The sequence below is a fragment of the Cervus elaphus genome, chromosome 23, assembly GCF_910594005.1.
Source record: "Cervus elaphus chromosome 23, mCerEla1.1, whole genome shotgun sequence".
NCBI lineage: Eukaryota > Metazoa > Chordata > Mammalia > Artiodactyla > Cervidae > Cervus > Cervus elaphus.
The window spans coordinates 69,160,153-69,177,858 of NC_057837.1; the positions used below are offsets into that span (position 1 = coordinate 69,160,153).

Sequence of the window (17,706 nt, forward strand, 5' to 3'; positions counted from 1 at the left end):
ACTTGGTCAGAAATTTCCTTCCAAATTGTGTATTTAATACCTAAAAAGTCTCCGTGCCCATTATTTGATGGTATTACAAGAGGTTTAAAGATATGTAGATTTTAAAATAAGTGAGGATAAAAAAAAAAGTGAGGATAGTACACAGGGCTTATTCTCCCTCTAGCAGTGCTGTTCCAAACTCCAATGAGGCTAAAAAAAAAAAAAAAAAAAAAAATTTCCCAGGGTCTTCTCTTGCAGAATGAGTGTTTTTAACTGCTTCCTCAGATAGTCACATGTCAGGGAGTTTTAGGAAATACTGCTTTAGAAAAAAGTACCAGTAAATTTTTATTCATCTACCTCTTTGAGTATTAGACTTAAGAACCTCTCCAGTTTTAATATTCCATGATTCCAGTTTTTCTTCCTAATGGGCCCCCAGAACTACTTTGAACAGTGTGGTTGGTCCTTAGTTAAGTGCTTTCTCACCATGTTTCTTTGTAGGATGGTAAATTGAAAAAAACCAAGAATAAGGATAAAGATAAAGATAAAAAAGTTCCTGAGCCAGATAGCAAGAAAAAGAAGCCGAAGAAGGAAGAGGAGCAGAAATGGAAATGGTAATATCTCGGTTAAAATGGTAGCTCTTTGATTCTACAACCTAATGAAACAAGAATGTTGAGTTAGTAAAGTTAATAGCCTGATATTTTGGGGAGGAGGGAAGTACTTGAACTAATCTGTGTGGGCTCTAACATTCTGAAATAAATCTTGCAAGTTCTGGTGAGACCATTAACTAGCTCTTTCCCTATTGGATCTCAAAACTGGGTTCCACTCTATTGAACAGAGTGAGCTGTAGAAACAGCTATTTTTTCATGTTAGGAACCCTAGCCCATTGTATTGCAAACATTTTCCCTTAGGGTTGTTTTCTTTTCTTTCTTCTTCTTCTTCTTTTTTTTTTTTTTTTAAATAATATGAGTGTATTTGCCATATAGAAGATTTTAATTTTGATTTATCAGATTTACAAATATTTTCCTTATGGCTCTGTTTCCTTACATCTTGTTTCAAAAGGACTTTATTATTCTACGATTATAAAAATATCCACGCAGGTTTTCTTGTGGAGTTTTTTTTAAATAGGCAATTTCTCCAACGTCATTTATAGAATAATCCATCTTTTCCCTCTCATTTTAAATGCAACTTTATTCATATGCATGTTTCCATACACACATAGGATTTCTATAATTTACTCTTTTAAAACAAGTAGTGAAAGGAACAGTCTGATAGAAAAATGAGGAAAAGGCAATTCATTAAAGAAAATACATGATTAGCAAGCATCTGAAAATATGATCAACCTCACAAGTAGCAAAGAAAGATACAAAGAAAAATAATAAATAATACGTCGTTTTGTTTAACGTCTCTCAGATTAGGAACAATTAATAAGTATCAAAATATGCAAAAACAGGCATTTTTCAGTATGGGAAATGAAGATTCAGACAGTGAAGACTGTCTTCAATCGAGGACGTTTTAGCAGTAACATTACTTCTAGGTGTTTAGAGTTTTGAAATAAATTTGTATTTTTAATACTGGCTTTTCTTAAAATTTTATCTACTATATCTATATTATACATGATTTGTATTTATGTTGAAAAAATTCCAATGATTCAGAGGTATATGATTTAAGAAAAAATGACAGTTCGCTTTCCTTCTTTCTCCCATTCCCATTTTTCTTCTCTAGCTTTGAGGGAACCACTGTTTGTAGTTTGGTATGTAGAGTTCCAGACCCACTGGTATGCATTTACTCTGTGGCTTTTGTAATAGAGAGCAGTAATCTTGCCCAGTACCTCTGAGGAATGAGGAAACATCCATGACCAAGGAGGTGGCTGAGAGGAGCAGAGCTGCAGTGGCAGAAAGGCTCAGCACAGCTATATGATGAGCAATTGTTGGTGTGGACATACATGGGTGAAATGAAGGGTAGGAAAGGAGAAATACAGAGCAAAGGCAATCTGGGCTTCCCTGAGGTCAGAAAACTAAAGAACGTGTGTTTTCATTTTTCTCATTTTTCTTTATTTCTTTTTCCTTTGAAACTAATCAGTTTTTAGTGATAGGATATTGAAAGGTTTTTATGACCTCTAATAAAACATTTCTTTTTAAGATGAGATGAAGTGATTATATAAGTCAGGGGCTGTTATTGGGAGTGGTGAGTTAGTAATTCATCATCTGTTCCGTCTCTCTGGGTTCTGTGGTTGGGTGCTCAGTAAGTTTGTTGAGTGAACAAGTTCATTTCTTTGTCATCACGTGCTCTCTCCCCCTTCCTTTGGAGCCCTGGCTCTTTTTGGGCCTGGAGGCAGATACACTTTTGTTCTGGTCCAGCCTTGTGTGTGTGAAATTAAGTATCCTTGAAGGGTCTAATAGCCTAATTTTGGTTCTGTGGTTGAAATTCTTATCACTGTTAACACATGTTAATTCTGAGAGACTGTGACCTATGGTTTTTATTCTTGTTTTGGTTTAAGTGGAATCACTGAAGACGGTAGGTTTGGGGCTGAGCAGCCTTGGCTACAGTCTCCAGTGCATGTGTTTCTCAAGGCTGGTTGTAAAGTTGTGCACATTCTTAAGCACAGTGCTTGAACGCACCACTGGAACTTTTGAAGGTGGAGAAGAGGAGTGACTGACCTCTTACGGATGGCTTGTGCTTTCTTGCTGCCACTGTGGGCTTGCTGCTTAGACTCTGAAGTCAGTGGTCCTGTCCTCAGCGACTGTCCCTGACAGCCTAGTCAGGGAACTTAAATGGCAGATACTCTCGTTTTTACTACTCCTTTTGCCGTCTCACTAAAACAGTTACACCGTTTACCAGTTTGGCAAACGTACAGGTCTTTTGCTTCAGGGCGAAGAAGACTTGTTCATCCTGCCAAACACAAGCCAACTGTGAGCCTCTTCCCCCTCTCCTTAGTGATTGTGAGGATGGGAAAATGGTCAGGATCCCTGTGGGTTTCTTCACTGTCATGTTTTCTCTCTAGAAACAGTGGTAGAGGTGGTGGCAGCATGCTGAGGCTCAATCATAAAAACTTCTTAAACCCAGCTCCCCCCCTTTTTTTTTTCAGAATTTATTTTTAATTGGAGGATAATTGCTTTACAGTATTGTGTTGGCTTCTGCCATATATCAGCATGAATCAGCCATGGGCGCACACACATCCCCTCCCTCCTGGGACCTCCCTCCCCCCCCACCCCCTAGCGCCAGGTTTGAGCTCCCGTGTCACACAGCAAGTTCCCGCTGGCTGGCCGGCTTGCGTACGGCAGTGTGTGTCGGTGCTCCTCTCTGCATCCGCCCCACCCTCTCCTTAGCCTGCAGTGCCCACAGGTCTCTTCTCCACGTCTGTGTGCCCATTGTTGCCCTGCACAGAGGTTCAGCAGCACTCTCTTTCTAGATTCCATACATATGTGTTAGTAAACGATACTTGTCTTTCTCTTTCTGACTTAACTTCACTCTGCATAATAGGCTCTAGGTTCATCCACCTTATTTGAACAGAGTCAAATGAGTTCCCTTTTTTTTTAATTTATTTTTTAATTGAAGGCTAATTGCTTTATGGAATTTTGTTGTTTTCTGTCAAACACGAATCAGCCATAGGTATAAATATATTCCCTCCCTCTTGAACCTCTCTCCCATCTCCCTCCCCATGCCACCCCTCTAGGTTGATACAGAACCCCTGTTTGAGCTCCCTGAGACATACAGTGAATTCCCATTGTCTATTTTACATATGGTAATATAAGTTTCCATGTTACTCTCTCCACGCATCTCACCCTCTCCTCCCCTCTCCCCATGGCCATAAGTCTGTTCTCTACGCCTGTTTCTCCATTGCTGCCCTGCAAATAAATTCTTCAGTACCATCTTTCTAGGTTCCATATATATGTGTTAGTATATATTTATCTTTCTGACTTACTTCATTCTGTATAACAACCTCTAGGTTCATCCACCTCATTAGAACTGACTCAGATGTGTTTCCTTTTTATGGCTGAGTAATAGTCCATTGTGTGTATGTACCACAACTACTTTTTCCATTCATCTGTCAGTGGACATCTAGGTTGCTTCCACGTTCTGATGAGTTCTTTTCTATGGCTGAGTAATACTTAAAAGCTTTTGCACAGCAAAGGAAACAATAAACAAGATGAAACGACATCCTTCAGAATGGGAGAAAATAATTACAAATCAAACAACTGACAAAGGATTAACCTCCAGGATATACAAGCAGCTCATGCAGCTCAATACCAGAAAAATAAACAATGCAATCAGAAAATGGGCAGAAGACCTAAACAGACATTTTTCTAAAGAAGACTTATAAATGGCCAACAAACATGAAACGATACTGTCACTCATTATTAGAAAAATGCAAATCAAAATTACAGTGAGGTGTCCACCTCACACTGGTCAGGATGGCCATCATTGTCTATAAACAATAAATGTGGGAGAGGGTGTGGAGAAAAGGCACTGTTGGTGGAAATGCAAGTAGATATGCATTCTATATTCCTATATCCACGATGGAGGGCAGTATAGAGATTCCTTAAAAAATGAGAAATATGACCCCATTTTTAACTGTTACCCATCATAGTTGTAGAGGGTTTCAACTCTGCTTTGAGTTGAATATACTTTCATGTCAGGGTTGAGCTGCTGGAACATTAGATGATTCTTCATGAAAAGATCTAGAAACTGGGGAGTTTGTTGATGGGGTTAAATGTGATTAAATACATATTTTTCCTAACTTTTTTGATGAACCGTTGATGGGGGCCTAAAAGGCCAACACTGTTATTTTTATTTCTATACTAGTAGTTGTTGATTCAGTGATATCAGTGTGTGTCATAGGATATGCTCTTTCTCTTTAAACTGAGGCTTAGTATTGAGTGAATCTCTTAATTTGCTTAAAAGCTTAAGTTGTCGTGAGCCCTTAGGATGAACATGATGGAATTAGGAGGAACTATAAAAAGTTGGAATCTTAATTTTAAAACACTGGAGTTAGGAATTCCCTGGCAGTCCAGTAGTTCAGACTCCAAACTTTCACTGCCTGGGAACTCCCACGGACAGAGGAACCTGGTGGGTCACAGTTCACGGGGTCACATCGGGTCAGACACGACTTAGTGACTAAGTCACCACCACCACCACTTCAAGGGTGGTTTTCCCTGTACCTTCACCCAACATCTCCATTCCCAGGAGGCCTTTTCCTTTGTATCAGTGAATAAAATAGTGCCTCCATCATGTACACGATTGTGGCTTACTTTTACACCATTGTGTTAAAACAGCTGTGATCATTGCTAAATAATGAGCTCATATATTCAATTTCTTTGAACTAAACTGTTGAAATGTGTTTTCCTCCATTCACCTGAGTAATCCATCATCTTTGTTGTAAGCATTGGCTTTTTCAAAGTGAAGGATGCTAGTTTTTTTGACCCAGATCTTGAATGTGGGAACCAATCATTCCAGAGCACCAGTCAGTTGAGCAGATGATTATTTTGGTATTTAATCGGTGATAATCTCAATATCAGGTAAAGTGACACTAAATGAGGTTGTACTTTGTCTTTTAAAGGTGGGAAGAAGAACGCTATCCTGAAGGCATCAAATGGAAATTCCTAGAACATAAAGGCCCTGTATTCGCTCCACCATATGAACCTCTTCCAGAGAACGTCAAGTTTTACTATGATGGTGAGTTCCAAGGTTGTCCAATTCTTGGCCAAGGAAAGAGTGTGCTTCTATTTAGGAATAGAAAGTGGGGAAGCGTCTTGTTCTGTATTATCCTTTTTGTTTATCTCGTTTTGTTCTCATGTCATTGTATGGTTTGGGGAAAGGGCCATCAGGTGTTAGCTCTTAAAAGCCCATTTGGTACAAAAGTTCTGTGAGAAAGGAGCTGTCTCATCTCCCTTGTTTCCCTTTGAGGCGTGGTCTCAAAAAGGTCCAGCTACATAGGTCACAGCCAGCGCTTGGTCCACAAGCTAAATGTTTTTTATCTGAATGACGTTTCTAAGGAGCTACTCTTTGTAAGAGTTCTTAGAAAAGACTGACTTGAATGGTAGTATTTTATTTTAGTGATAAAATGCAAGCTTACAAGCTGCTCGCTGCTAGAAATAGAATTAGTGCTTTGCTTGGGGACAAGGTACTCAGTCTGCCCTCCGCCTCTGGGCGGGGCCGGCAGGTGTCTGTCCCTCATCTGTGCTGCAGCGCTGTGCTGGTGTCCTCTGTGCGGTCATGTCTGATGAGCTGCTCGGAGGAAATATCCGGCCTGGTTCTCGTAGAGCACTCTTAGACCTCTGTCCTTGGGCTGAGAATTTTGAGAGTAGTCCTTGATGCTCCCTTATTGGTGTATAGCAGTATGCAGATGGTAATACTCAACTGATTTCCCTCCTTCCAAGGGTTTTCTCCAGAAATGACCAGAGCATTATTCCTCAAACTCTCATATGCTTTAGATTTACCAGGTGGATCTGGGCTCATTTAATTGATATTGAGTGATCATGGGTGCTTCTGAACCAAGTGGTCTGCTGACCAAACTTTGAGAAACTGAGCCAGGAACTGCTGAAAAGCACGTCTCTGTCCACCAGCTGTGGTCTCGGGCCGTGGGTGCTTAAAGGTCAAGGGGTAGTAGTTTATACTGAAAGGCTGGGTCTTGCAAATGAAGAACATGTCAAACTTGTAAGACTGGAATTCGTTGTTTTAAACTGTCTTTATTCAACGTGCTATATTCAGACACCAAGACCCAGCAGTGGACAATACTGATGAATCTCTGATCTCATGGAATGTGTGATCTTGCAGGATTTTATAGCCTCATTCTGACACGTGTTGACTGGAGAACATGGGACAGAATTCTACCTTCAGCCTTCATAGTGGTCATTCTGGAGACTCTGCAATGTGACTCAAAGCCAAAACTCCAATGATGACAAAGAACATTAGCTAATCATAAAAGTGCAGATATTCTATAGCCCTAGTATAGATTTACCTTTAGAGTTGAACTTTAGGAGACTCAGTTGGTGAAGCCTAACTTTGAGGTCCAAAGTGATTTGAAGGAAAGCTGGGTTCCTTTCTTTAGCCTCTGGGTTTCCCTTACTTTCAGAGATGGGAAGCCAAGGCTTGAACTAATCATCACAGGTCATCCTGGTCCCTTCTGCATTCTTTCCTTATCGGAGCTCCAGCTCCAGGGCTCTCACATTTTCTCATTTGGTCTTTCTCGAATTTCTTCCCTTTGATTAGGTAAACTCCCACACTGCAGTAAGTCAAGAAGTTGTATTTTACTTACTACCAAGTTGATACCGTCAGTCCTGCCTACTCTCTAGGGAAGAGAATTCTCAGACTCCTTTAGTGCCTGCCAGGGAAGGAGGGGCACGGGCTGGCTGAAGCAGTGAATGACCTCTGAGAACCTCCAGTTTTCAGCTCTGACTTAGCAGTTTCTTATTCCTGGAGCTCAGCCTTTCCTACAAAGCACTACCATTGCCAGGAACCTCTAAGTCATCCTCCTACCCTTCTACTGCTGGGAGCTGTCATTTCATCTTTTGGCAGCTCATCTAAAACAGGAGGCGTCTAAATTGCTTTCTGTATTGGGACAGAATTCAGCAGAATTCCCAAGTATACCAAACGTATGCGAGAACAGCTTACATTCTTTCTTGCCTTTTATTTTATGTCATTTGCGTTATTCTTAGTGACTTACTGGTTTCCTTTATATCAGAAGCATGTTACATCTTACCTGGTTTCCTTTATATCGGAAGCATGTTACATCTTACCTGGCAACACTGGTTCAGGTTTGAGTGAATTCTGAAGTGCAGGAACCTCTTGAAACGCCAGCCTGTCCTTCCCAAGCTGTGTTGTCTTTGGAAGGAGCTAGGTTTAGAGGGGAAGTGGCGCCACCTGTTGGCCTTTTAAAGTTATAGATTTCAAGCAGGTTCTTTCTGTCTACCCTGAAAGTTTGTTTAGAGCTGCAGTTCCCTGTACCGTCCCTGCAATCAGGGATGAAACTGTCTAACCATCATGAGATGAGATGTCTTCTGAGTTTTGAAATAAATGGAATTTGGGTTAAGTTTTAGTTTTCTGTAATAAATGTGAAAATCCTTGGTAAATTACTAGTATCTATGTAACAGGTAAGGCAGTGGAAAAATGTGTATAATGCCAAGAACCTTGGTCATCCCTGTGTTCTGGATGATTCCTGTTTCCCTGAAAGAGGCTGGTTTATAATACTGCCTGTGTTCCAGGGCATCTCAAACTCTGGTGTGTACACTAGCCACCTGGGCGGTCTCATTAGAATGTACTTTCTGGTTCAGTCGGTCTGGGGTGGGGCCTGAGATTCTATATTTCTGCCAAACTCATGTGATGTCAGTACTGCTGGTCCATGAACCATACATTGAGAAGCAAAGTTCTAGAGGAAGGTCTTATTTAGGTTTTTCATATGGGATATCTGGGCTTGCCTGCTATGAATATATATTTTTTTAATTCATATTCCACCCACCTAACTTTGAAGAAGAAAGATGCCTATTTCTTTTCCCCACAATTCCTTTCTTCCACTCCCTGTCCTATCCCTTCCTCCCCTTCTTGAACAGAAGCTGTTTAGCTTAGCAGTGGCAGGAGTCCCTCTGAGGATTTGATTTTTAAAAACCATTGAAGAGGTGTAAAGGACCCTGCTTGCTGAAAGGAAAAGGAAGAGTGACTGGGCCTCCCCCAGGTCATCCCTGTCCTGAGCAGGCTCCTGGGAACAATTTACGGGCATAGTCTCCAGAGAATGACCCAGGTAAATATCTGCTAAAGGGAAGGAAAACTCATACAAGTAGATGTTAATCGATAATACTGTTTTTGTTGTTGTTGTTGCCACGCGTCACCAGACCTTTATATATATATACCTTCAGAAGGTAAATAAACCATTATGAAAGAAGATGTCTCCAGAACCTCAGTGTTTAGCCTCAGAGCATGAATACAGCACCTCATTTTTCGGAACCACTTTTGTCTCTAGGTAAAGTCATGAAGCTGAGCCCCAAAGCGGAAGAAGTAGCTACGTTCTTTGCAAAAATGCTCGACCATGAATATACTACTAAGGAAATATTTAGGAAAAATTTCTTTAAAGACTGGAGAAAGGTATTGTAGCCCATGTATTAATATCCTAGCCCCTTACAAAAACACTGATCTCTGCTACTAAGTAATAAATGGTAATTTTACCAAAAGAATTCCCTGATGTACAATTTGAGTTTTATGAATTTTATTGTATTGAAAGTTGGGTTTTTTTCTCCTCCTTGTTCATTTACTGTATTATAAAGGTTTTCTATCCAATGAGAATAACTGTGTTTCTTTTCCTCTTGGCTCTCCTGTGGCTATAACGGAGAGAGTTTATCAGCTTAGGTCAAACAGAAACCTTAGCTCCAGTTGAGCAAAGGAAAGTTTGTCTCTCGGGACTGCCCTCTGTCTGCTATTGCAAAGAGACATGCATTAGCATTGTCCTGTTCCCTTTTGATTCATGTCTTTAGCTTTAGGTACTTTCTGCTCTTAAAACCACATAGCCTTTGTCTGCCTAGATGATTTTAAACAATTTTCTTATTCTTAATTTGGAGAATGTGAACAGAGGGTGAGCTGAAGCTCACTTTCTGAATAGCTGTAAAAATAAGATTTAATAAGTGAATAGAGCAAGGATGTTTCTAAGAGAGAAGGAGTGTGGGAATGTTTCTCTTGTCACTAAATGATATATATATATTTGTGTTTCTCCAGCCATGGTATTCATGCTTAGGAGATGGTGGCAGTGTGCTAAGGAATCTTAAGAAATGACATGAGAGTTACGTTTTCAATGTTGTTCTCCTAAATATTTTTCCACCACATGCATATTTTATAATAGAACAAGGAAATAAAATTGTTTCTTTTTTCCCCCCCAAACTCTCAAGTTTAGATTAACTGCCTCACTAGATACTCTTGGACTGAGAACATGATACTTTGCTGTAATTGTGGAGAAACTTGAGGGCTTATTAGTTTATTTACTGTCTTTTTTTGTCTCCCCCTTTTCTTTTAACTAGGAAATGACCAATGAAGAGAAGAATATTATCACCAGCCTCAGCAAATGTGATTTTACCCAGATGAGCCAGTATTTCAAAGCCCAGACAGAAGCTCGGAAACAGATGAGCAAGGAAGAGAAACTGGTACTGCAGAATTTCTTAAACCCCTGGAGAATTTTGAAATAGTGATTAGTTTAATTTTCTTCTTGGTTCTTACAAAACATCTTTGACTTTAATGATTTCTACACTAAAGATTTAAGATTCTTGGCCTAGTGAAGTCTCGATTTTCTTAAGGGTTTCACGTAGACTAAAAATTGTGAATAGGCATTATGTTTAAATGGCTCAATATGAGCTGGTGTTCTGTTAACCTAAAACCCAGCCAGTGGCCTCCAGTAATACAGTGTTTAAGGAAGAGGAGATCTGACCTACAGTGGCTCCTAGATGTTAGGGACTTAAGACATATAAAATCATATTGGCTATATGTGTACACACACACACACACACACACACACACTCTTTCTTTGATCTGTTTTTAGCCACACTCATCCAACTTCATCTTCTAGCTGTGGCCAACCTCACTTCCTGAAGGATCTTTCTAGTATCTGACTGGGATGTCACTTTCCTCTAGCATATTGGTAGGCAAACTATAAATAGGCGGCTTGTTTCTGTACAAAGGTTTTATTGAAACATGCCACATCTAACTTGTTTACCTGTTATCTATGGTCACTTTCATTCAGCAGTGGCAAAGTTGAGTAATTACAGCAGACACCATATGGTCCTCAAGCCTAAAACATATTCTATCTAGAAAAAGCTTGCCATTCCCCGATCTAGAGGCTCAAGGCTGGAGTTTGACTTTTTGGGCTCAAGGCTGGAATTAAAAAAAACAGGTTAGCAGAGGTCTGGAAGTTAAGTATTTTAAGGGATTCTTATCACTTCGAAGTCTTAAATTTCAGTGTCTTAGACTTGCATGTTTATGTAATTGGGGCCATTGTCTCTATAGCTCACTGTTTGAGAGCACCTGTCTGGCCTTTCGTTGAAACAAGCAGGAGCCACTACAGAGCTGGTAGGAATGACGCTGCACCACGCCTTATCAGTCCCAGTTTGGTCATCACAGTATTCCAGACTAGCGAGATTTATTTTACTTTTCACTCCAGGGTTGTTTTTCAAACTAAAATCCATGTCAGGAGGTTTTATAAGTATCACCATGTCAGAGCCCTGCCAAGGATAACCTGTTACCAGCAAGTTGCGAATCTTTATCTATGCACAAGGCAGCAGGACTTAGTTTAATCAATATGAGGGGAGGGTTAGCACAGGGTAAGGGGGCTCCAAATCTTTATGTTTTTTGAAAGAGAAAAGATCGCAGTGTGAAATATATGTACCCATGTACTAGTAAAGAATCGATAGCAGATTTCTTTGTGCTGGAAACCCTGTGTGAAATAATGTTCATGTGGGAATTTTATTATATTTAAGCTTTAAAAAAACTCTGGTTTTCCAGGAAGTCCTTGGTGGTCCAGTGGTTAGGACTCTGAGCTTCTACTGCAGGGTGCCTAGGTTTGATCCCTGGTCAGGGAACAAGATCCCACAAGCCATCCAGTGAAAAAGAAAAGAAAAATTTCATAGGTTTTCCTTTATCTGAATTTGTTTCTCAGTGATTTTTAGACTTTTCTCTATCTGGACCTGTTCTCGCACAAGAGCTAAGAAATGTGTAAGTAGAGAACAGTAGATTGAATCCCCTTTGAGTGCTTTTTGGCTATCTTCCAGAAAATCAAAGAGGAGAATGAAAAATTACTGAAAGAATATGGCTTTTGTGTTATGGATAACCACAGAGAGAGGATCGCCAACTTCAAGATAGAACCTCCTGGGCTCTTCCGTGGCCGCGGCAACCACCCCAAGATGGGCATGCTGAAGAGACGAATCATGCCTGAGGATATAATCATCAACTGTAGCAAGTGAGCACAGTTTGTCCTTTGGCCAGAAATGAAGTGGGGGGCTTCCTTTGTTCTTGGTAGTTTGGATCCCGCCCCCCGCGCCCCCCCCCCCCCCCGCCCCATTACAGAAGACTGTTTGGGAGCCGTGTGGTATTTCTTTGTATAGATCTCCAGGTGCTTATCATGTATTGACTGGTGAGGAGGAAACTTGGAAATACACGCTCACAGATTCATCCACTTCCAGTGATGAAAAGTGAACTTGGTCATTACTTCTCACCTCACTGCTCTACTGCTTTATTTCCACAGAGATGCCAAGGTTCCTTCTCCTCCTCCAGGTCATAAGTGGAAAGAGGTCCGACATGATAACAAGGTTACTTGGCTAGTCTCCTGGACAGAGAACATCCAAGGTTCTATTAAATACATCATGCTAAACCCCAGCTCACGAATCAAGGTAAGTGGTAGCCAAGAGCTGCACCAGTTAGTGGGGCTGATAATCTCTTGTCATTTTGTTTGAAATCTGATGTCCTCAGCCTCTAGAATCACTTTGACAAATTGAAAACCATCCCCACCCACAAGAAAGGGTACTTTTCATAGTTAGCATTATCTGGTGACCTTCCTAAGATGTTACCATTTTTTACATCACATTGTAATCTTATTTATTAATTTGCAAATACTAATTGAAATCCATGTATGAGCCTGGCACAGTGTAGGCATGGTGCTAGGAATTACATTGGTAAACAAGACGGACACACACAGTCCTTGCTTCTACATTGCTTACTGTCAAGTGGTCAGACTGTGATGAAAAATGTGGTAAATGTACCTTGGTTTCTACAACTAGTTCTCTTCCTCTTCCTCACCTTTCTGGGCTCTGAAGAAAGGAATATAATTACTCTGAATCCAGAAAGAGTTGTAAAATCTGGAGTCTTACATACTTTGTCTTCCTAAGGCTTGATCTGAGTAGATTCCACCAGGACTTAATGGGATAATGTTTGGGAAAGCATATCTTAAACTGTTGTGTACACATGTGTTGCTGTTTATTGATACTGTTATTGAAAAGCGAAAACTCTCTTGGAAGGACTATCAGTTAGCCTGTTAGGCATACCCCGCTTGAATGAGTCCCTCAGATATACTGTGGAAATACGAATGGCAACTTAAGAGATGAGTTCCGCAAAAAAAAAAAAAAACCAGTCAGGGAATTATTCTGTGTAGACTGACTGTTTACATGCAGGGCACTGAGGGTAAAGCCACTCTTAATCTTGGTTTATAGTTTATCAAACACTTGTTAAGACTGAGAGCCACAGCTCAAAAGGCCATGTGTCTTTTCAAGACCAGACTGCACATTTTCTAGCTTATAGTCCTGTGTCCTAATGAAAAATGCCCTTGTATATATGTTCTTCAGTGTCATTGGAAAATGACACTGTTCTTAGTTTAAAGTGAGCATAGAATCAGAAAGAGAACCCCCATGGCAAGTAAAAGTCAAATCACTTTAAGAAACATGTTATATTCCTGTTCTGAAATACCACAGAGCTATAGGGTGACCAAGGTAGATGAAAAGTGGTTTTAGCCCTCAAAGAACTTATGGCCTGCTGGGCAAATTGGGTAAGAATTCAGTTGTATTAGAAAGATAAATGTTAAATGCTTTGGATAAAGGGAGCAGTTATTCCCAGCAGTTAGAGAATAGGAACAACTTTTTAAAGGAAATTTGGTTGCAGTTAGGTCTCAAAAGAGAGGTATTTCAAAGAGCCATGTGTCATATGGACAGAGAGAAGGGGTATGAAAAGGAGTAACAAAAGTATCAAGTGATGGTTGAGTAACATTGTAAATATGCTAAATGTCACTACTGTTGGGGTGAATTTCATATTATTATTTTTTTTTTAATTTCACATTATTCACACAGTAAAAAAAAAATTAGCAATATGAAGGATATTGGATTACTGTTAAAAGTATTTTCATGTAAGTTGACATTTGATTCTTTTAATAACCATACCAGACATGTACTCATGCCACCATCTTACTGATAAATTTAGTCTCTGAGAGGCCTGATTGTGGCCAACCTTAAATGCCACACTAAAGTGACTAGACCATGTTCTGCATTTGATGGAGAACCATTGACTTGGAACAGAGGAGTGTCTTGATCCAGTATGCAGGCGTCATGCATAATCACATTAGTGAATGTAAACTCTTGGCAGTGCTGCAGAGGACGCAGGGTACCACAGACCACCTGATCTGGCTTCCAGGGCCTAGGAAGGGCCTTTTTGAGGAAGTGACGTTTAAAATGAGACTTGCAGGGTGAGTAGGATTTATCCATGGAAAGGATAGGGGAATGGGCATTTCAGACAAAGAAAGTAGCCTTTTGAAATCCCTGAAGTAAGAAAGAACTTAGTGGTCTCAAGACTGTAGTTTGAGTATAATGATCAAGAAAGATACAATGAGGAGGGAACTGGAGACAGGGATGCAGGCCAAATCTTAAGATTCTTCCTTCAATTTTTTTATATTATCTAAATCCAGTAGGAAGCCACTGGGTTTTAAATGGGAATGATGCCAGATTTGTGTTTTTAGAAACCTGTGATACAGTTGATCATTCTGACTGCTGCTCTGTGGAGACTGGATTGAACCCAGGAAGAAGGGAGACCAAGAGGAGGCTATTGCAGTACTCCAGCCAAGAAGTGGCAGTGACTTAGGGTGATGGCAGCAGGGGTCAAGAGAGATGAACAGACGCCAAATACACGAGGATTGTGCGCTCTTTCTTATAGGCGGGATTCACACTGATTGTAGGAGAGTCTCTGGGGTTGAGAGCCTTGTTAGATAAGCTGAGTGGAGTTCCCTAAGGGCAGAGAGCCAGCCAATTCATTCAGACAATATCCAGAGACCTCCTATGCGCTGTAAGGATTTATGCAGGTTTCTGAGTAATGGTTATGGTAGTAAACCTAGGAAGTCACATAGATGTAGGCCCTGCCTAGAACCTTATATCCAGTGCAGAGTGGCTCACTCCAGCAGTTGGGTTGCGATCCTGAGTCATAAAAAATTGTTAAAGGCTTGGAGAGTGGTACTGTTGAGGAGAAAATAAGTGTGATTTCTTAAGCTTTCTGCCTGTCCTCAGTTATCTCCGACTCAGAATAGATCTTCAGAGGTTGAGGTTTTGACAGTGTGTTAAATAGTTTTTTTTAAGTGCATTGCCAGCAGGAGATAAGAGTCTCTTTTTAGATAAAAGTGGAAAGATACAAGCAATAAGGATTTTATTTTCAATGAAATATTTCCAACATACAAAAATAGTTACAATAATCATTCATATAGCGTCCCCCCATCTGCCCGTGTCAAACCTTAACATCATGTCCTATTTCTTCAACTGCTTCATTTCATAAAAAGTATTGTGATTCTAGAAAAAAATTATAGTTATGTGATGTGACAGAGGTGTTAGCTATCACTACTGTGGCTATTATATTGTGAAATAAATGTATCAAATAAAAAAAAAAAAGAATCACAGGGAGAGCATTAGGAAAAAAAAAAATGACTTCCCAAATAAAATACTGATGTCCCTGTCTGCTCTGAGCTAATTAAACCAGAATCTCCAAAGAAGAGTCTCCAACAAGAAAACCTTATATGCTAGGTGAAAAACATTTTTCTATCCCTTCAAGAATGTATTCATATCAGGGCTTCTAGAGTGTATGTTATATATATGTTATATATATAATTATAAAATTATATTTATATAAAAAAAAGTATTGTGATAAACGTAGCTGAAGCTCACTAGGTAACATTTATCTCTTTCCCTGGAGAATACTGAAATGAATTTAATGTTTTCATCCTTGTGTATTTTTACTACATTATGTGTCCATGAACACCATGTAGTACTGTTTTAAGAGGTTTGATTTAAAATTAGATATTTATTGAGATCATTTTGCAACTTATCTCAACACCTTTTGGTTTTGAGAGTTTATTATCTTGATACATATTTCTAATTTACCCATTTTTATTTGCTACATAGTATTCTATTTTATAAAAAGTCATCTGTTCTCTTGTCAACAAACATTTAATTATAGTTTATAGTCATTTCCTAATATAAATAGTGCTGGAATAAACACATTTTCCTTGTGTGTATAGATGAAAATTTCCTTTAGAGAACAATCTGGAAATATCTAATAAAGAATCTTTAAAGTGCTGGAACCAGTTTACCTCACCACCATCCTCCCAACATTGTGCTCAAGTTTCTCTTTTTTCCGTATCTCTGCCATTGTTTCTAAAATTTTGCTCTTTAAAAGATGTTTGAAAAAATAAATAAAAGATGTTTGAATCTATGATCCATTAGAATGTATTTCTGTATATGGTTTGAGGTTGAGAGCCAATATATTTTTTCCTAATGCGTAACCTGTTGCCCCAGAACAAGTTAGTTGTGTTTTCCCCTCTCTCATATATCACATTTCTACATGTATGCCATATTGTTTCTGGGCTCTCTGTCCTGATTGTCTGTTTCTTTATCAGTAGCACACTGTCTGACCTAATGTTGCTTTATGAAGCCTTACCATTGAGTAGGACAAGTTTTCTTTGTCTCATTCTTAAACTTCTCTTTGCTCTCTGCCTTTTCATATTAATTTTGAGATAAATTTGTCAAGTTCTAATGAAGGCTATTGAGTTTTTTTTATAGGATTGCATTGAAATTACAGATTTTTAAAAAAATATGTACTTTATTTATTTGGCTGCACTGGGTCTTAGTTGCAGCACGCTGAATCTTTAGTTGAGGCATGTGAACTCTTAGGTGCAACATGCGGGAGGGATCTAGTTCCCTCACTGAGGATCGAACCCAGGACCCCCTGCATTCTGAGCACAGTCTTAGCCAATAAACCACCAGGGAAGTCCTGAAATTATAGATTAACAGGGGTGAAATATTGAGAGTCTTTTATTGAATCTTCCCATCCGTGAACCTGTTACATGCCTCTCCATTAATTCATGTCTTTGAATATATCCTTCAATATTATGTCCTAATTTTTCCATAGAGGTTTTGCACATGTTTAAAATCTTTTCTAAGAGGGCTTATAGTTTCTTGTGCTATTGAATTTCAAGTATTTGTCATTACTACATTTTTGTTTGTTATTACTGGAGTAGTAATGCTGTTGATTTTTTTAATATTGATCTTCTATCTAGCAACTTTGCTGAACTCTTATTCTAAAAATGTCTGTGTCTTCTGGAGTTTCTATATAGACAGTTAAGTGACCTATAAATAGAGACAAATTTTTACTCATTTCCTATAAATGTATATATATATGTGTGTATATATATATATTTTTTAAGTACAGATAAATTTTTAAAGATACTCAGACTAGACTGTCAATCCTAGGACTTTATTTATTTTAGAAAACTCTGAGCCATCATATCTTCCACAGTTTATAGACCATTCCTTTGCATTTTATTTCTTTTCTCTCTTTAGGTCTGATCTTCATTTGGGGAAAGTTCTCAAGGACTTACTTCTACTCACTAATTCTCTATTTGATTATATCTAATCTAAAATTTACCCCTCCTGTAATTTGCTTCAATTATATTTTTTCAGGATTTCTAATTATTTTTATTTCAAATTTACTTGATTTCATTTCATTTAAGGCATGTGCTTATTTTATCACTATTGGAGTCCTTTTTTAGTAGATTTTTTTTTCTTCTGAAAGTATTTGTTCTTTAAAAATGTTACCTGAAGTGAATTCATGTACTAATTATTTTTGTTGATAGTTCTTCTAACCCATTTCCTCATGTATTTTGGAATTAGTTTGTAAGCCCTTTTGACTGGGAAGTAGTTTTTGTTTTTGTGTCATTCCCTTTTCTTTCTCTTTGCTCTG

At 39.0% G+C, this 17,706-nt stretch overlaps 1 protein-coding gene across 1 annotated transcript in view; it reads left to right on the forward strand.

The window, feature by feature from the left end:
• Window positions 1–17,706, forward strand: part of TOP1 (DNA topoisomerase I) — an 85,901-nt gene that overhangs the window by 53,907 nt on the left and 14,288 nt on the right. The window contains exons 8-13 of the mRNA XM_043884139.1: window positions 478–590; window positions 5,537–5,652; window positions 8,933–9,054; window positions 9,978–10,100; window positions 11,718–11,905; window positions 12,191–12,335. Coding sequence (XP_043740074.1) covers window positions 478–590; window positions 5,537–5,652; window positions 8,933–9,054; window positions 9,978–10,100; window positions 11,718–11,905; window positions 12,191–12,335 — 807 coding nt within the window. The remainder of the gene's footprint in view (window positions 1–477; window positions 591–5,536; window positions 5,653–8,932; window positions 9,055–9,977; window positions 10,101–11,717; window positions 11,906–12,190; window positions 12,336–17,706) is intronic.